The sequence below is a fragment of the Sceloporus undulatus genome, chromosome 2, assembly GCF_019175285.1.
Source record: "Sceloporus undulatus isolate JIND9_A2432 ecotype Alabama chromosome 2, SceUnd_v1.1, whole genome shotgun sequence".
Taxonomy (NCBI): Eukaryota; Metazoa; Chordata; class Lepidosauria; order Squamata; family Phrynosomatidae; genus Sceloporus; species Sceloporus undulatus.
In genome coordinates this window covers 92,629,846-92,650,167 of record NC_056523.1, presented here as the reverse complement: position 1 = coordinate 92,650,167, position 20,322 = coordinate 92,629,846, and the positions used below count along the sequence as shown (strand labels likewise).

The 20,322-nt window shown below is 40.6% G+C and overlaps 2 protein-coding genes across 7 annotated transcripts in view; one reads left to right on the top strand and one right to left on the bottom strand.

The window, feature by feature from the left end:
• Positions 1–1,339: 1,339 nt before the first annotated feature.
• On the top strand, positions 1,340–11,388 carry SQSTM1 (sequestosome 1). Of its 5 annotated transcripts, none has more exons than XM_042448591.1 (8): positions 1,340–1,611; positions 3,607–3,702; positions 4,776–5,011; positions 5,118–5,271; positions 5,552–5,638; positions 7,394–7,629; positions 8,354–8,564; positions 10,964–11,388. In XM_042448591.1, exons 1-8 carry the CDS (start codon positions 1,428–1,430, stop codon positions 10,984–10,986), a joined length of 1,227 nt encoding a protein of 408 aa, XP_042304525.1. In that variant the 5' UTR covers positions 1,340–1,427; the 3' UTR covers positions 10,987–11,388. The 5 variants fall into 5 exon arrangements, with proteins under 5 accessions (XP_042304525.1, XP_042304524.1, XP_042304523.1 ...); XM_042448590.1 differs by lacking the exon at positions 10,964–11,388 and adding an exon at positions 8,810–9,758; XM_042448589.1 differs by lacking the exon at positions 10,964–11,388 and adding an exon at positions 9,765–10,082 and having other exon boundaries at positions 1,341–1,611; positions 5,555–5,638.
• LOC121921081 (MRN complex interacting protein) overlaps positions 10,641–20,322 on the bottom strand; it is a 12,366-nt gene continuing 2,684 nt past the window's right edge. For both annotated transcript variants that reach the window (XM_042448594.1, XM_042448593.1), the window contains exons 2-7: positions 17,110–17,169; positions 15,767–15,867; positions 14,181–14,250; positions 13,320–13,450; positions 12,641–12,737; positions 10,641–11,339 (exon numbers count right to left, since the gene is read on the bottom strand). In XM_042448594.1, coding sequence (XP_042304528.1) covers positions 10,782–11,339; positions 12,641–12,737; positions 13,320–13,450; positions 14,181–14,250; positions 15,767–15,774 — 864 coding nt within the window. In that variant the 5' untranslated portion in view covers positions 15,775–15,867; positions 17,110–17,169 and the 3' untranslated portion in view covers positions 10,641–10,781. The remainder of the gene's footprint in view (positions 11,340–12,640; positions 12,738–13,319; positions 13,451–14,180; positions 14,251–15,766; positions 15,868–17,109; positions 17,170–20,322) is intronic.

Sequence of the window (20,322 nt, the reverse complement as noted above, 5' to 3'; positions counted from 1 at the left end):
CAATAATAATAATAATAATAATAATAATAATAATAATAATAATAAAACTTTATTTATATTATCCTCATCATTTCGCCCTTCCCCCAAACTGGGATTCAGGCTGCATCCACACTGGAGAAATAACCCAGTTTGGTACCGCTTCAACTCTTTTGTGGTTCAAGGCTATGGAATCCTGGGAGTTGGAGTTTGTTGTGGGGCCCAGAGAGTGGCCCAGGCAGGGCCCAAAGGACTCCAACTCCCAGAATTCCATAGCTTTGGAGGTTGTCTGAGGAAGCCTTGCCACTATCTCATGGCGGTGTCGCACTACCCTCTTTAAACGCTACTGACCCACTTCAGCTTTCTTTATGGATGGCAGTGGCCCCCAAATTGTGCCCTTGAACTGTGCCTTGGAGTTGCAGCAGGCATCTAAGGCCTCCAGTTGCTTTGTTTTTCCTCTCCTGTTTGGTTTGTAATATCCTGCCTGAGGAAGAAGCCCAGAGCTTCAAAGGCTTGCAACAGGAAGATTGTGCATTTGGTTGGCCAATAAATTATTGTTCCTATTATAATCATTAATACCCTGCCCTTCTCCCAAGGCTGGGGCTCAGGGCCGATTACGACACTAAAAACATACAAAACCAATAAAGGAAAGGTACCACTGATGGCTTTTCGGGCCAAAACACACTGCAGAAATAATAACCCAGTTTGAGACTGCTTTAACTGCCCTGGATCAGTGCTAGGGAATCCTGGGAACTGTAGTTTATTGTGGCACCAGAGCTCTCTGACAGAGAAGGCTAAATCTCTCACAAACAAAACTACACTTCCCAGATTTCCCTAGTATTGAGCCAGGGCAGTTAAAGCGGTCTCCAACCGGATTATTTCTGCGGTGTGTTTTGGCCCTTGGTCTGAATTTGTTTAAAATGTCCAACGCATTTTAAAATGTGCCCTTGAAGAGGATCTCTTTGGACTCCATCTCCCAGAAGCCTCAGCGGCGCCGGCCAATAGTCTGGGATTCTGGGCGCTGAGGCCCAAATCCCTCAGAGCACAGTTTTGGGGGTGGGGCCTATAGATCATGTGCCCTTAAGAGGCTTTTGGACTACGTCTCCCCGTGTGCCAAGGAAGGCGCGGGGTTCTAGCAGCGGGAGCCTACTGTCCCTCGAGGAGCGCAGCCTGGATTCTAGAAAGCGCCAGGCCTTTCAGGGGAGAAGGGCAGGCCCTGGCCCCTGCGGCTGTTGCTGCCTCCTTTCGTCAGCCTCCTGCTCCTCCCTCCCGACCGAGGAGCCCATCCCAGGCAGGGGCTTTCCCAGCCGGAGCCCGCCCTCCCCTTGCCCCCTATATAAGAGGGCGGGCGGCGGAGAGGCCTCCATAGCGCAGGCTCCTCTCCTCTCCTCTCCGCCCGGATTCCTTCCTTCCTTCCTGCGGGGCCCAATTCCTGCTGCGCCACTCTGGCCATGGCTCCTCTGACGGTGAAGGCCTACCTGCTGGGCAAGGAGGAGAGCACCCGCGAGATCCGCCGCTTCGCCCTCCTCGAGAGGCCCGCCCGCTTCCAGCCGCTGCGGGAGAAGGTGGCCGAGCTCTTCCAGGGCCTCCTCCGCAACGCCAGCGGCGCCGGCGCCTTCCAGATGCACTACAAGGGTGAGGCGCAGACCTCCTTCCCCGCTTCCCAAAATGCCTACCCCCTTTGCGTCCACACTGGAGAAATAACCCGGTTTGGCACCGCTTTAACTTTTTCTGTGACTCAGGGCTATGGAATTCTGGGAGTTGGAGTTTGTTGTGGGCCCAGAGCGGAGCGGAATTCCATAGCCTTGGCTTTAAAAGGCCCTCTGCACATGTTCAGAGGTATTACTTAGCACCTCCAGGGTTGTGGCCTGGCATCAGAACCACTTGGGGGCGGTGGCCTGTTTAACCCCAATGCAAGGAATGCCGCCAGTCCATCCAGTTCAAGCACCGGGTGAATGAGAAGGATCCACACAGTGGCTCTCTCTCCCAATGTCCCCAGGCTTGCAGTCTCCTCTTGCAGTGTGCATGTCAGTAACAGGAGCCTGGGGGCGGATCTGGTTGCTTTAGGCCCTCCTTACCTGATTGCGGCTTGGGTCAGAGGATGATGAGGATGATAATGTAGGCCAGTTTCAGGGCCTTGGCTTCCATCCAGGCGTGGGCGCTGGCAGTGGGACCTTGCCACAGGTAGGGTTGGCAGGGAAAGGAAGGGTAAACAGGGCCAGGATGTGGAACTTGTTCTTGGGAGGAACTGGGTCAAAGGGGAGGCAATGGTTAGCAGCAGGGTTACCTGTGTGAAGGGAGAGGAGGAGAGGGACTGCCCTTCTTGGCATTAATAGCACAATCCTGGGTCAACGTGGCCTGTTCCTTTCGGATTGGGAGGGAATATTGTCTTCTGGGTGGAGGGCGATGGTCTGTGGAGCAGGGAGGGAGGCCCTGAGCTGCTGGGGGGAGAAAGGCAGCCACAGCTCTGTGTAACCTAGATTGTTGACCAAATTAATACAGAATGCTTGCCATGCCTTCAATATCTTGTCAACCCATCTGCATTTCAAATGTCAATATTTGTTTTGTACATGGGCTGAAACATTCTGGATTCCTATTGCAACAGATACTTGGGAGTTGCGTGGATCTAATTAATCCCAAGAGAGATTGATGTGTGTGTGTGTTTGCCTTCAAGCTGCCTGTCAACCTAAGGCATGAATTTCATAGCTAAGGAATACTCAGAGGTGGTTTTGCCAGTTCTTCCTCATTGGCAGCCTCCCATCCAAATATGAAGCAAGGGATGACCTTGCATAGCTTACAAGCTCAGAAGGATCTGGTGCCTTACCTGTGTGTTAATTCCAGGAAGGAGCCAGGCACTGTCTGCTTCCTGCCCTTTTCGGTTAGCAAGAAAGATGCAAACCATTCACTTTCACTCTATATATGCATATGCTATTTTCACTGTTGCCTTAAAGTCATTGCTGAGTTGCAGGTTTTTTTGTACTCATGCCTGCCAGTTTTTAAGCCTTTGGAATGGGACACTTTATCAGTTCTGCTTCCCCAATAACATAGTTTTTCCCCACATGAATAAACAGGTTGCAGAGATCCACTTGCAACTTTTCTATTTCTATAACAATTTGAATGGTTCATCACTTAAAGCTTCAGGACAGCCTTGCTAGACACCTGCTTTTGTTTTGCTCTCAAGATGGAATAAATAATCTGCACACTCCTTTCAGTAGTGCTGGCTAGTGCTGCAGTCTACAGTTTGAGGCTTATTTCCTTCCTAAAATAAACGTTAACTTGACTTGAACAATTTACTTTAAAATGTTAATTGTGGTGACTAACTAACACTAACATCTGCTACCTAAAAAGTAGATTTTGCTACGATTGAAGGTTGCAGCAAAAGGATATTTTCTTGCTAGCAGACATTGTGAAATGAACGTGATCGTGTTAAGCCACTTTCTGCCAACAGGCTTGCCACAGATCAGCTGGGAGATGTAATTAAATCAGTGCAATTTTGAAGATGACAACATGTTAACGTTGTTTTCTTCTGCAGATCCCATGTACTGTGCTATAAGGTTCAACACAATATTGTTTTATATTGCCGTTAATGGCTTCTGTCAGAATGAGTGATTGTTTTGTTCTGTTTTTCAGATGAAGATGGAGATATGATTGCTTTTTCCAGTGATGAAGAACTGAAGCTGGCCCTACCTTGTGTGAAAGATGGCGTTTTTCGCATTTATGTTAAAGGTAACCTTGACTCTTTCAAGCCAACTTGGTATTCTCTCAATTTGGCTTGGCAGCTGCTGTTTTATAATCCATTCAAGGCTATGTCTGTGTTGGCTGAAAAAGAAGAATCATGACACAAACAAAGAACAAACCCTGCTCTGCTTTCAACAAATAAATAAATCTGAAAATAGGGTGATTTGGCTGTTTCGGGGCACAGTAAGAAGTCATGGGATCTAAAGCCTCTTATGTCTTCAATTACAGCTGGAAATGATAGTAGCCAGAGAGCTGCCATTATAAAATGTCTTCTATTGGAGGCAATGGGGGAAGGGAGACATGACCTCTACTAGATTACTTCAAGAATTAGCAGGATTCCTGTATTCAATAAGGGTTACTTTTGAGTAAACTTGCATAGCATTGTGTTACAAACCCATTTTATTTTTATTTTTTTCATCCCAGTGAATGTTCACTTCAATAATTATTTTGCTGTGGAAGAAAATACACAATTTTATAGGATATAAAGTTAACATGACGTTAAGAATTGATGTCTGAGTTTACATTCCTCCCCTCCACCTCCTTTTTGTCACATTAAATCTGTGGGAGGAACTGTTTCGTTACTCACTTTTGTTAGCTGTTTAGGGGTGGGACGGGGTGAATAAATTTAACAAAGTCATAATAAATCAGATTCCATTAATTTAGGGCAGTGGAAACATTTGCAGTAACAAAATCCACACTTCCACTCCACCATATGTATGTGATGAAGTATACTTTCGTCTATGAAAGGTCATGTCTTTCAGTTATTCTCAAAGGTGCTACAAGATCCTTTTGCATACTGATTCTACAAACGAACAAAGCTATATCTTTGAAAATCCACACTGTTTGTCTATAGCACTTCCCTGTTCTAAAATCTTATAAGAAAACATTTTTGTCTACTTCAGAAGAAGAATGAAGACAGGGCTATTTTGAGAATAAAATACCCAGTCTTCCATTGTATTCTGTCCTCTTACAGTTGTGTAACTTGCAGAAATGTTAGTATTAGGTGTTAGTTCACTTAGCATAACGTTACTTGAGCTGCATCTTTTCCTCGTGTCTTTCAGAAAAAAAAGAACTTAAACGTGAACATCTGCATCGCCAGTCCTGCAGCCAGGAGCGTCCTTCCAGTATGGTGCATCCCAATGTGATTTGTGATGGCTGTGATGGCCCAGTTGTGGGTACCAGATTCAAATGCACTGTTTGTCCAGATTATGACCTGTGCAGTACCTGTGAGGGAAAAGGTACCCACAAGGAGCACCACATGATCATGTTTCCAAGTCCACTGGTCTATCCATTTGATGTAAGTATGCAGCTCCCATTTTTAAAACAAATTTTTATTCTTTTGTTTATATCTGCAGCCATTTTAAAGCAATATCACTTAGCAATATTTTCTTTTCACCCATTAGTGGTTTCCTCGAGGTCGTTGGCATCGTAAGATGAAACATGGTGCTTCTCCCTTTGCGTGGATGCAAGGTTGGGGACAGGCTTGTCCTCGTCAGCAGCAAAACTCTGACCAGGCACAAGCTAGTGCTCCTTCTCAGAATCCTCCTGCTGAGCAAGGTAAGAACTTTGGTCTCTGACCACTGAAACACTGATTACAAATGTAAAATAAATTAGTATGATGAACTGGCGCTCTTGTCCTAAGCTCAGTTGATTGCACTGAACCTGCATTGTTTCAAAAGAACTTACTTTTCAATAGATTTATTAATAAATGTGTGCTGTACCAAATTGTATCTCAGAACTATATAGTTCTGAGGAATTTTGTCTCGAAGTCAGCTGAACAATTTCCTTCTTGCATGCTCTATAAGTGATTTTTTAAAAATTTCTTTCCCTACAAAAGCAGCCTCTAGCAATCAGCCTCAGGATCCCAATGTCACCTTCCTGAAAAATGTTGGAGAAAGTGTTGCTGCATTCCTGAGTCCATTGGGTAAGCAATTGCTATCATCTAGTTATTGTTTCCATGCTCTGGGTTTCTATGAGGCATCTAGTAGCATTGCTGGATTTTTATTGATATCTTTCACTGTTCACGGGATATGGGTTGTGTGTAATGATTTCACATAAACATACAGTCGGCCCTTCTTATACACGGATTCAAGCATCCAGTTTGAAAATGTTCAAAAAAAGTATAAATTTCAAATATCAAACCTTGATTTTCCTATTTTTATAAGGGACACCATTTTGCTATGCCATTATATTTAATGGAACTTGAGCATCCACGGATTGAACATTCACGGGGGATCTTGGAATGAAACCCCAGTGTATAACAAGGCTCCACTGTATATCTACCTAACCTTGGCTGGCATTCTTTTAGTGGTGTGTACCAATAAAAAAGGCTTTCATTTATGTTTTTACACTTGAATCTCTACCCATATACAAATTCAAATTATACCTCCTGCTAGATTGTATAACAATACATCCAAAACATCTTCCATGCATTGACAACTTGGATCTCTATATGTTACTTTGTTAAGGCTGATTCTACATTTTCATAAATCCAAACATATAAGACATCAAACTTGTAAGAATGTAGTGATAGTAAATATTAATAATCAAATCCCAGAGTGTAAATAAACATCACCCCATCTTAGATTTAAGTAAGTTATTAAAGGTTTCTATTCTTTAATAAAGTGTGTTGTTGATCCTTGTCTAAGTAGGCAGTATGTGCCTATATGTGTCTTTTTCCTGGTCATTGCAGAGGGTGGTATTCCCTTCCTCCTCCAAAATGACTAAATTGCTCCAGGATAGCCCCCCACAGCCATTCAGTGGCTGGTGGATTGGAGGTGGGGCTTGGAGAATTGTTTAGCCATGTTTCCATAGTCAGACAGCGAATGATTGTATCATCTACCAAGACCTCAGGAGAACTCTGGCATCTATCTTGGTGGATGCTGGAATTGAACTCCAATTCCCTCACTCAATTTTGAGAGAATAACAAATTTAGAGAGAGACTTGCAGGGGGACTGCAGCAGTTAAAAGCAAGTTGAGAGGTTTGTGTTAAGAGACATGGCATAGTTCTTTGTGGCACTTTTACACTACAGGATCTCTGTCTGTATTTGCTATTTTGCCTCTTCCCACCTGTGGTCCCAGGTTGAAGCAGGGAGTGGATGTTTACTCATCTTGCAGTGATGCTTTCCTCCCAGTAACTTCATTTTGAGTCTTAGAATACTGTGGAGGGTCATGTTAGAAGTAATACTGTTTCATATAGGTTCATCCTCCCAAGAACAAAAATGATAGGCAGAAGTGGGCACTACTGTGGCACATTCCTTGTGAGAATCTGTCATAAAGAAGTTATCATGCTTTAAATACACTGTGATAATGTTATGCAAAGGGAGCATATAGTTGCTTAAAGCTCTCACAGAGCAATGTAGATGATGAGAGGAAAAAGTTGGCACTGTAAGCTAGAGTCCATTTAAGAGCAGGGTACATGCCAAACACTGCAGAATAGCTGACATGTTGTCCTTCTCTCATGTAAACAAGGTGTCCATTTTCATATTCTCTTGAGCAGGAGCACACACCTTCTGCCCTCTAGGCTTTTGACAAGGTTATGGGAGTATTTTTATTTCGGTGCAGCAAAGCCTTGCCATAATGGAACAGAAAAATACATCCAGTCAATATTCAAATTACTAGAGACAAGAAACATTTGGAAAGATGGCCACTGATCTCCATCTCATTCTGCCTTTTTTAGGTATTGATGTCGATATTGATGTGGAACATGAGGGTCAAAGAAGTAAAGTGTCACCTACACAATCCAACTCAGAGGAGAACACCTCCAAACCTAGCACATCCAATGATCAGGCTAAACCAAAAGCAAGTAACCAAAGCAAAACAGCTTCAGAAGCAGCTGATGCTATTACTGACCAGATGCAGGAGATGATGGTGTGTTCTCCTTCACACATGGAAGATGAGAGCCTTTTGTCACAGGTAAAAAGGTGCTGGGTCTGAGTGTGCCCTCAACAGTGTCAAGATGTACCCATTCATCTTGCTGTAGTAATACTGAAGCTTGTTTTGTATTAATATGTTAAAAGGAAAACTTGTTTAACATGCAGAGAAGTAGAAACTTTGAAATGATTCTGAATTAGTATTCATCATTCATTATCTAACCTAGGTTCATGACTTCATGCAAATAATTTATTAACAGCAAAGATTTAGCTTTTTATGTTAGGTCTTCCCTAGGTAAAGTCTTTGAAGTCTTGATGAAGGTAGAAATATTAGAGCAGTAGAGGATTGGAAGACATGCTGGATATCCTTGAAATAGTCACAGCCTACAAGTGAGCAAGAGACTTTGGAAACTTTTTCCAAATACAACATGCAGTGTGATTGAAGATCCATTTCAGTCACATAAGTGTCTGCAGAAGAAACGTGTTTTCAGTGTTTATAGGATGAAACTAGATCTCTAATGCACATTGAAGTGCATAAAACTCATGTGTGATGTTAATAGCAATTCATGCTGTTTCAGATATGTGTACTTTGGTATGACTTGGCATCCATGCTTGTGTATCTGCTGTAGCTTTTTTGTTTTCCTTACCTTTTGTACTGAGGATAGGGTGAGAAGTGACTTAACCACTTCTGTCTGTAATTATGTATGGTTCTGAAAAATCACATTAGTAGCAAGTTTAACTGGTGCCTTGAAATTGTATACTTCTAGGAACCAGGCGAGTCCAGCAGTAGTTCAGCAGGAGATGAGGACTGGACTCATTTGTCTCCAAAGGAAGTAGATCCTTCAACTGGTGAGCCGCAGTCCTTACAAATGCCAAAAAATGACAACCCATGTTCTTTGGATCCAACTGAAGCTTCTTCTAGTAATGCTGGACCAACAGGACTACGAGAAGCTGCACTCTACCCACATCTTCCACCAGGTAATGAGCTTGGAAAGCTACTTGAAGTTCTGCTATGAACTTCATGGAGCTGATATACTGGGCTACAGAATAAATGGAGATGTCACTTGCCTAGAGCTCTGAACATGTTCAGTCTCTCAGGAAATCTTGGTAACTCAGTTGTTTATTTGTTAGCTGCTCTTTACCATAAATGACCAGGATGATATACAGCAGTGTTTTCAAAGATACCTAGTATGCAGGACCAACAGTTGTTTTTTTTTTCCCAGTATGCCAGGGAGTGGCACTGTTTTTGTTCCCGTTGGCTACACATTTCTTTCTTTTCTGGAAATATACCAGGGAGGAGGAGCCAATGGCATAGGGACTGGCACCAGTCCAGAGACCACCACTTTGAATAGCACTGAAGTATAACAAAGCCATTGAGTGTTGAAAAAGAGCAAGAATTTAAAACCAATTGAACTATAAAACAATCAAAACCAGGTACATTAGATGTTGAAATACTTATGGAAGGAACTCATTGCTCGGTGGGACACTAATAAGGGTGGCACCAGGTAAACTCCCCAGGAAAAAAAGGGTATCATAAAAGAAAAAGCCGTGATTGTCTGACTGCATGTGGTAATCAGATTTGGGGGAAAGGTCTGTCATGAAAATCATAGGATTTAAGTGGAATTGTAGCATAGGAGACAGTCAATTTAACAAATAACTGTCAAGTCCAAACTATTTGGAGGTTCAAAGGTCCCCACAGTTACAAAGCTTCCAAAGCATGCTAAATCCTAAGTTCACAACTATTCCTGTGACATTTAATGTAATTTTGTTTTTATATTCCGCCTTTCCCCTAGGGAATCAAGGTGGAGTACAACAATTATAAGCATAAAACCTCGTTAAAATAAAATTACAATTAAAAAAATTCCTGTATCCTAACCTTCTTCCAATGTAGGGTTTCCATGTAGGATTACCGCACTAACTCAAAATCAGAAATATATTCATTAGGCTTTAGGGGTCCTTCTTAATGGCAGATCAACCCGGTTCCTGCCCAGCTTAGAGGCAGATTTGGTTGCCTCTCCACTAGGGAGAGACATTCAAGTCCAATTTGCATACTTCTGAATGGCAGGGACAAAATATCCTAGGAACTTCTCCATCCAGTATGGAAAATAAGTGTTTCTCAGAAAATCCTGGTTTTTGTTTCTAGTTTGCTGTATAACAAGTCCAAATTCTTATTTACAGAAGCAGATCCTCGTCTGATTGAATCACTGTCCCAGATGCTATCTATGGGGTTCAGTGATGAAGGGGGCTGGCTCACCCATCTGCTGCATTCCAAGAAGTACGACATCGGTGCAGCCCTGGATGCCATCCAATATGCTAAGGAACCACGGGCTTCCAAATAGCACCTGTGCAACCTATAATATTTAAAGCAGATTGTTGTAACTGCTTTTCTGTAGCCTCTTTTTATATCTGCTACCTATCCCCAATGATCTGACTGTATCTCTATATTCTCAGTTCATACAGTTAAGAATAAATAGTCACTTTACCTTTTCCAGCTTACACTTCTGTATCTTCTTTTTTTCCCCCCTGGTATTTTATAATACACTGTACTATGGTCACGTTGCCATAAGCAGGCTTTGGTAGCGAAGTGGGTAGAGAGATGCTGAAAAACCTCTTGGGAAATATGCATTCATTCAGTAACTGTAGGATGTCAAAGTCTGGTTTCAGCAGCTCCTGAACCAGTACAATGGTGTGTGTGCCTTCAAGTTGTCTGTTGATTTATGGCAATCCCATTAATTTCATAGGAGTTTCTTAGGAATTCTCAGGTGGTTTTGCCAGTCCATCCTCTGAAATATAGGCTGACTGCAACAATTGTATAGGAAATAAGAGCAAGGAATGGCAATTTGGTCTTTGCATGGAGGAAAACCAGTCAAAAATAGATGTTTAGCTACAGAGTATACCTAGTTGTGATTTCCAAGTTTCAGCATTCCCTGCCTATGCAAGACAATGAATATACCTTGGACATTTCATACATATACATGGCTGCTGCTTTAGCCCTTTCAAAGCTAGTTCTTCCATTAATGACAAGTTGTACAGACACAGTGTTGACAAAAGTAGTGCTTTTTAAAGTACTTGGCCTTTTATTATATACAGCAAAAACTTTGTCATTAACAATATGACTTTTAAATGTTAAAGATTCCACTAATCCACACCAGAACAGAAAAGTGGCAAATCCAATTGTAAGAAGACAAAAGAGCTTTAAATGTCATCATCAAAATCTTCTCCTATAGAAAAAAAGCTTCTGGGTGGTGTTTTTGAACTAGAGACAGCAACAATACTGGTAGAATGTGTGGAAGTAGTTTTTTCAGGCAGTCTATTTAGCAGTCTTTGTTGAAACTGAGCACTAGGCAAAGATGGAGGCTTTCTGCTTCTTCCCACAGGAATGCTGGCTAGTGTAATATGAATGGGGTTGACCTCTTCTGCTCCTTCACATGGAATGGCCACATTCTGCTGTGCTGCATGGTGGTAGTTACAGAAGCTGATACTGCCAGAGGTGTCCGCGCTAACATTTCCCCCAACTACAGATGTTTCAGCTAACGTCTCCTGTCTCTTTTGTAATGCAGAAGTTGTCACATCACTAGTATAGCTTTTACCTGATAACAGAAATTTGTCCCATTTGGAAAGTCCAGCACCTTTTGAGCATGGATCTTGGTTCTTCCTGTGTATCATATGCTCTTTCACATCAGGAATCAACATGTTTTTACATGTGGTATCTCCACAGCATTTTGTACTCACTGTGACTGAATCATTACTGTTCTGTAATAAAATTTATAAACTGAAACAATCAGAAGTGCCAAACTACCAATATAGTAGCACAATTTGTTCTTACTCTTTAGATGTTTAGCACACTCACTTGGACTGAACATGCTGATTTGTTATAAAGAAGCAAACTGGAAGCATCACAACTTGATACTCTACACAGTTTTTTCACTTAAAATTAGGATTTGCTTCTGTATAATCTAAGGAATGGGGACAGCCACATAGGGAACCAATAATGCCACTAGACAAATCTAATCTGTGGTGTCAAGCAGGCCATCCATCTGATACAGGTGTTTTCATTTAATCTTTTGCCGTTACATGCCTTGAAAGTAACTGTGACTTATGGCAACCATCTCGCAAGATTTGTTTAAAGGAGGTTTTTTTACTGCCTTCCTCCTAGGTTGACAGTGTCACTTGCCCAAGGTCACCCAGTGGATTTGCATGGCTGGTCTGGGATTTGAATTCTGGTTTCCCAGAATCCTATACTCAAACCACTACACCTTGCTGATTCATCATTTAAAGTTAGAGTTAAAATTAAGATCCCCCAAAAGATCCTTAGGAGGTAAGTGAGCTGTTTAAGCTCTATAGTAATTTGTTAGAAATCTGTAATGTCTTATTGTACCCTCGACATCCGAGATGAGTAAAGGGTGGCCTCCAGGGTCCCCGTCGCATTTTTTGGCTCCAAAATGCCCTCCAGTGGATGGGCCACATTTGCACCATGGCTTAGTATTCCACTGAGACAATTTAGTCCCAAGAGGCCTTTTTTGAAAGAAAGTGCACAATAAATTATTTCTGCTCACTTCCTATTGTTACAAATATTGCTCTCCTGAGTCTAAAATTGCCCAGGAAGGCCCCAAATCATGGTTAAAATGCCCCCTACCAAATTTTCTTTGATAGGAGTGGGACCCCTTCAAAGGTGTTAATATGCCCCCCAACTCTTACACAGCTGCCCACAACTAGTGTACACTAACCACATGGTAAGAAAAGGAGTTAGTCACATAGCAGAGACTCACACTGGTTCATACACTATGCTAGTGGACTTGTCAAGGATAAACAGATTCATTGGTAAGGTACATATAGCTAATTTATAGAGGTGCAGTAAGGCTTGGAGTAAATGTGAACACTACAATGTCCCTTCAAATTGACTTTCAAGATAAAAGTAAGTTAATATGGTAGGTTACTTTGAGGAGCAGAGCCATCCTACAACTATAAAATATTTTGATCACATTTAAAAGGCCCATGACGTTGACAAAATATGAAATACTTGCCATGCACCAGAAATTAGAAGCAAACCATACCTCCTCAAATCTTTTCACATCATCTGTAAATCCTGAAACATTCCTCTTCTCGTGTCTCTGGGTATCGGTAGTGTACAAGTCAGATTTCTTACGTTTCCTAGCAGATACAACAAACATCAGACACGCTGCAAGTCAAACAGATTATCATGGAGAGAAAGCAAGTACAGGTTTGTCTCCTTTATCCTAAATGCTTGGGACTAGAAGTGTTTTAGATTTCAGATTTTGGAATACAGTACTTGCATATACATAATGAGGTATCTTGGAGATGGGACCCAAGTCTAAACATCAGATTCATTTATGTTTATATACCTTATACACAATAATGATAATGATAATGATAATAATAATAATAATAATAATAATAATAATAATAATAATTTGTATCCTGCCTCTCCCTGTAATGGATCGTCACATAGTCTAAAAGTAATTTTATACACAATATTTTCAATAATTTTGGGCATGAAACAAAGTTTGTGTACACTGAATCATCAGAAAGCAAGAGTGTCAATATCTCAAGCCACTCATAGACGATTTTGAAATATTCTGAATAAGGGATACTAAACCTGTAATTTAGATGAATTTCTTTCAGTACAGTATACTAGTATTTGCCTGGAACAATCACCACAAATGATACATTTGTTTCTAGTGTAAAAAAATATAGTAAACCGTTATGTGTCACCTTGTATGTTTCACTATGTCTCCCTTGGAAAAGTAGGCCTGTTCCTCTGCTTGCAATGCTTCTTCCTCTTGCTCCTCACACTTTTTATCCAGATATTTAGTCCAACGGCTGAATAGCTCTACCTTTTCCTCCTGCAAAGTTACAGAATGTCTCAGGCGGTTTCTAAATCTCAGAATAATTATTCTGTTTCTTTAATTATCTGTCCTCATGATAGTACATAACCTGAGTATTATGCAAAAAGTTTGTATAATTTTTGTAAACACTACTTACTATTCCTACTCCTTTGCTAGGCTTGGACTATCCCAAATTCTGTACCAAGAAAATCTGAATTCTGTAGCTTTTATAAATAAACAGACTTGTTATGAGGAAGGATATGGAATCAGCACAGCACCAACTGATCCCAAAACCTGCCTGGATACTTTCAAGCCTTTCTTCAGAGCCTAAGGGCTGGAAATTTTTATAATGGAAACAGAGATGCTCAGTTTAGTTGTAAGACCAGTAACATATTCCATGTCTTTTCTGTGTTCTTATGGAACTATGGCCCTTCTAATAACAATTTGTTTTCTGACAACAGAGACTGACCAATCTCAGGTAAAAATGTCCTTAAATAATTGGACAAATGAATAATTTAATAAGCGGTTGCTCCTGAGAGAGTCCAGATGATCTTCTCCCAAATGATTGCACATAAACTTATTACCCACTCACAAACTTAGTTCCTATGCAACCTCTTAGCAGAGGAGTTGAACAGCTTAGGATGCCATCAACCAACCTGTCATGATACCCCTTACTTGATTTAATGATTTATGAAGCAACTATTCTGCTTTGGCTTTGAAGATGCTCTTTGTGTAAAAAGGGGCTTACCTGCTGGCCCAATTTCTCTTTGAAGTTAGCTGTGTTCGCATTACTCATCTCTATTGGTTCTTCTATATCTCTAAAAACAAATTAACATATTTAAAATTTGGCAATTATACCATTATGCATTCCTTGTACTGAACACACATTATAAGGTAAATATTGTCCTTTTGCCAGCAAGCAAAAATGTTTTTATTCAGGCACAACTTTGGCACTGAGCTGAGTTGCTGCTGAAGGAGTTTTTAACTACCTGGGACCTATTTGTTTCTTTCTTTTCAAATGTTTTTAACTGAGCTATTTTAAAAACTTTTTCACTGTATTGTGTATAAATTTCAATTTCATTATTATTAACATCTTAAGAGACATTTCCAACACAAAAGTGTCAAAATCACAGAGTTGGAATGGACTAAAAGGGCCATGTTACTTCACACATAGGATACGCCCAAAGGGCCATGTTACTGCACACATAGAATACGCAACTGAAGCACCCCTGAAAGATGGTCCTCTGATAAATTATAAGTTGTAAAGTGAGGAATATGCAGGGTAATAAGTGCAAACAAGAAAATAAAAGACATACACACACTCTCTCATATACAGACAACTTTTGAAAAACATTTCATGAACTTAAGTTTTAGAGAACCAAGGACACACTTTGAGATTGTGTACATAAATCCTGGTAGACAAGCAGTGCTTCCACTAAACTATCTTCCTGCCACAATAATGGATTTTGGTACTCATTTAAATGAATGTTAGAATTTAGACAATATGGTGGTTGACAGTTTTCCTTTTCTGCTGCAAGGGAGTAATTTGTCAGCTTTTAAAGCAAATACTGAGTCTACCACTGCAGAAACCAAACACAATGTCTGTGTCATTTTTTTGCTCCTTAGATGCTGCTGCAAGAAATTTGGACAAAGTTTGCCAGTTCAAATTGGAAATAATTGTTACAGGTTGAGTATCCTTCATCTGAAAATCTGAAATGTAGCCCGAAAAGCCCACAAAAAACTATGGATGCCAGCCATGAAAGCCTTTGACTTCCCAAATCTGAAATGTTTCAAAATTCAACTTTTTCCCCATGGGTGGCTGACATAGTGGCAAATTTGCTTTCTGATCATCCAATCTACACAAACTTTGTTTCATACACAAAATTATTAAGACTACAGTATGTGTTTAAGATGTAAATGGAACATAAATGAATGTCATGTTTAGATTTGGGTCTCATCTCCAAGATATCTCATTATGTATATGCAACTGGTTTGAATGTTAGACTATGATTCTGGAGACCAAGGTTTGCTTGGCCATGGAAACACACACTCTCAGCCTGAGAAAACCATGTGTTACGTTCACTTTAGGGTTGTCATAAGCTGGAATGACTTGAAGGCACACAACGACATCTGCAAAAAATCCAAAATCCAAAACACTTCTGACCCCACATATTTCAGATAAGGGATACTCAACTTGCCATCTTATTTTCTTCTAATACTTTGATAATGGTGGCTATAGAATGGCTGCACGCTTTTCATTAAAATGCATTATAATTACATTGCAATGGAAATATATACAAACACAAAAGAGCAATTAACCAGTCAATACCATACCTAAGCATGTTGTTCACAGGTGCCTGCTGTATCTCTCCTTGCAGCAAGTTCAGTTTTTGCACATGATGTCTGCAATCAGATCCAGAACCCTGGCCAAAAACCTAAAGTGGACATTTCATTAAAACAGATGTGGGAATGATACGGCCCTCAGGTTGTTGGACTGTATCTCTCAGAGTTCCTCAGCACTGGCCATGAGGGCTAGGGCTCCTGGAAATTGCTGTCCACTCTTGCATTTAGTTCTCTTGAGCGCTATAGTTCTTTAATCTTTAGTTTGGCAAACAGAATCCTAATTCTATCTGAGTGGACCTTGTTTCATGGATATCCTTTTAGGCTCATGGTCCTCTACTTAAAGCCAATCTAAAATAATAATATAATAATATATTTCTTACCCGCCTCTCCTCATGGATCGAGATGGGGAACAACAACAATTAGCAGACAAACATCAGTTTAAAAAACATCAGTTAAAGTATACATCAATTTAAAAGGACAAATAAGACCTACATATATTAAAACTATCCACATTTAAAATTGATCATTTAAAATTCACAATTTAAAAAGCATTTGGATAAGCCTGTTGGAAAAGACTAGTCTTTAATGCTCTTTTAAATTTGGACAAAATTTTCAACTGTTGAATCTCTTCTGGCAGGTCATTCCAGTCGAGGGGCAGCTAAAGAAAAAGCCCTCTCCTGACAGTTGCCAACCTAGCTCTGGCTGACAAAAACACATACATTTTGTCTTTTAGAGGCAAATTTGTTGTATAAATTTGATCATCAATTCATATTTGGATAGACCAAGAGTATTATGCAGCTGTTACTTAGTATATTTTTAATCACTATGTTGTTTGTGTAATCGGAATAATTAATGAGGGGGACTCTATTCTTTTAATATTAAGACATGTTTTATTGTAGCTCTTTATATTGTTTAGTAGCCACTATAATAGTTGTTACAGTTGCTACAGCAGCATTACATTAACCTTCTATGTGGATTATAGATTTTTAAATCTGCTGTTAAATATGTTATTAAATCTGCTATTAAACATTAAATATGAAGAAACCCTCCACTGTTTTAAAAATACCACCTCTCCTCAGATTATGATCTAAATTCAGTCTATAAACTAAGGAGAAGAGAAAATTCTCTACCACAAATTCAGCCTCAGAAAGTGACAAGTGTGTCTTAATGGTCCAATGGCATAATCCTATAAGGTGTACTCAGGACTAAGACTCACTAAATGTAATGAAACTTGCTCTCAGTGAAGCAGGTACAGGATTGCAATTTCAGACACCAGACAAAAAGAAACCTAGTACAGAGCCATCACATTAACCCAAATATACTCAAATACCCACCTTTAGAATGGACTGCTTTTCGTTACATACTTTACAATTCCACTTTTTGCTCTTTTTGACCTAAGACAGAATCACACACATAGTTATCTCCTCAGTCCAGACCACATGGTGGGTCAAACAGTCACTGTCCATGTTGGTCTAAACTCTAAAGTGTTTACTCATTTCCAAGAAAAGCAGAATAAAGTTGTGTACTCTGCTCTTGTTATCAAAATTCCACAAGATCATCAGTTTGCCTTACGTAAATTAAATTAGTGTACATGCATATGTTTACTTTGCATACTTTATTTCTACTAATCTAAACTATGAACTATGTACATTATTGAGATTTTCCACTTAGTGTTCAATGCCATGTTTGTGCAACAGTAGAATCACAGCATCCACAGAAGAGCCAACCTTAATTAAACTCTAATCCACAGATTTCAGGTTGAAAGGAACAAATATGCCTGTTCAACCTAAAGACTGTGCACAGTTCATGAGTAATCCAGAGTAGTTTGCCACAAGCAAAGTGCATTGTGGAAAAGCAGCAGTATAGCCATAGTATCAAATATTATTTGTCAAATATTTTAATTGTACTGTTTTTAATATTGTACCACCTCAGCCTCAGAGGAAGACAATGGCAACCTTTCTGAACAATCTTGCTAAGAAACTCCCATGATATCATTGCCGTAGGGTTGCCATAAATTAGAATTGACTTGAAGGCACACAACAACCACAAACCACCTCCTTTTTCACCCTAGCTCTCAAGCAAATGTAATTCCTAGAGAGCCTCCCTAGCTGACTCCTTAGTTACAAAACCACAGCCCAATCCCTCTTGTAATTTATGCATTTATAAATATATATAAAATGCTTACATCTAAACATATCAAAGGTGTATACAACAAAAGAACAATACTGAAAAATAAATAACAGAACATTTGTATTATTATCTCTAAGTAGAGAATGAATGAAGGACTGAAGTAGGGAAGCTTGCAAAAAATATGCATGTCTTTAGTATGTGTGTGAAAACAAAAACTGTCCAAGCAATTTAATTTGAATCTATAGTCAGAGTTTCTGTACCCAAAATGTGTCCAAGTACAAGCTAGCACATTCTGCAGGTTATGTGAACTTTCCCTAAAGGATTCAGGTCCCCAGTCAATAGACTACACATGAATAATCCTCAGATGCTTTTCTTCGCCTTCCCTTGGCCGAAATATGTCATGTGAAAGTGTGATCTGACATGCATGGGTCAAAAATGCAGCTCAGTATCAAATTAAGAAACTTTAATACCAGCAGGACAGTACATTTCACTGATGAGAGAAAAGAGAGAGGTGATGGTTAGCGTGGCGTAGTGATTTGAGTGTTGGGCATGGATTCTGAGAGACCAAGTCCTCACTTAGCCACAGAAACCCAATGGGTGATTTTGGGCAAATGAAATTTTATCTTGGCAACCGAGGAAGGCAATGGTAAACCTCTGAAAACGTCCTGTCAAAAAGGGGTTGCCATAAACCAGTGATGACTTGAAGACACATAACAAATTATATGAAATATTCCTCATTCTAACCCTGTGGAATCAGAAGCCAGGTTGGCCGGGATGATAATCAAGGATCAGAATTTACAACACGTGTAAATATTACTCATTAGAAAGCTTGGGAAGAGGAGGAGGGATCAGGGCTTCCAAGTCTCGCAGCCCTCTTGAGCAACTCTTGTGCCTCCTCCAGGGATCCTGCCCCACTGTTTGAGACCCATTGGTCTAGACTCTAAAAGGATGATTCCTGAAACAGGCAATGTAAGGTATAATCTGACATTCTTCATCTGAGCAGGGTTAACTTGTCAAGGACCAGTGAGGGCCCTTCTGCCCCATTCAAATCAACATTCCCAGTGTTTCACTTCTAGACGAAAAGGTGACAGGACTTTAGACTTACCTACTAACCTCAAACATTACAGGGCTGCCAGCTGTAGTTATTCAGTAACAGACATGCTCTAAGAAGGCAACATAACTGTAAATAAACCAGAGCTTTGAAAATGTACTTTTTGGACCACACTCCCAGAAGCCTCCAGTCGATTGCACGCTGGTTAAGAGACTGTGGTAGCTAAAACACTCTCAGTATAATTATCAGTTCATGAATGAAAGACACTTTGAAATTCCTCCTGGACAGAAAGGTGAAATGAAGGATGTGTCCTGAAGAAGCAGGATCTCTGGTCACCTGATATGGGGATATACAGGCCAGTGTTATCTAGTGGTATGTGCCTCTGGAGACCAGGGTTCAAATCCCCACTCAGTCCTGGAAAACCATGGTGACCTTGGGCAAGTCACACTCTCTCAGCCTCAGAGGATGGCAATGACAAACCCCCTCTGAACAAATCTTGCAAAACCCCACAGTAGGGTTGCTATAAGTCAGAAACAACACGAAGGCATCCAACACATGGACAGGCTGACCAGAGGTTGTCCTCCTTTGCCAGGACCTGTTCTACATTTCTGCCTTATGCCCAAGAGGGATTCCAAAATGCCCTCCATTTGGAGCCTGACTAAGAAGCATGGGTGTATATTTATGTGAATGCTTTTAGCTATTATTATGGCAACGTCCTCCATTTGTTCTTGAATGTCTTCCATTCCTTGGCAATGAGGACACATCTGGTCATTCTGGAGATGGCAAGTGGGGGCTTCAGATGCCCCTTGCTTCCTCCCCATATTTCTAGTCTCCTAGAATCCTAGAGTTGGAAGAGATCCAGCCCAACCCCCTTCTGCCATGCAGGAACTCTCAGTCAAAGCATCCCCAACAGATGGCCATCCAACCTCTGCTTAAAGACCTCCAGGGAAGGAGACTCCACTACACTCCGAGGAAGGAGTGTGTTCCACTGTTGAACAGCCCTTACTCTCAGGAAGATCCTCCTAATGTTGAGGTGGAATCTCTTTTCCTGTAACTTGCATCCACTGTATGTAACAGTTTTAGTAGTCTGTAAACCGTTTTGATCTTTGGAAAAATGGTATACAAATAAAATTTATTATTATTATTATTATTATTATTATTCCGGGTCCTGTTCTCTGGAGCAGCAGAAAACAAGTTAGCTCCCTCCTCAATATGACATCCCTTGCAAGTATTTAAACAGGGCTATCATATCACCTCTTAACCTTCTCTTATCCAGGCTAAACATCCCCAGCTCCCTAAGTCGTTCCTCATAGGGCATGGTTTCCAGACCCTTCACCATTTTAGTCGCCCTCCTTTGAACATGCTC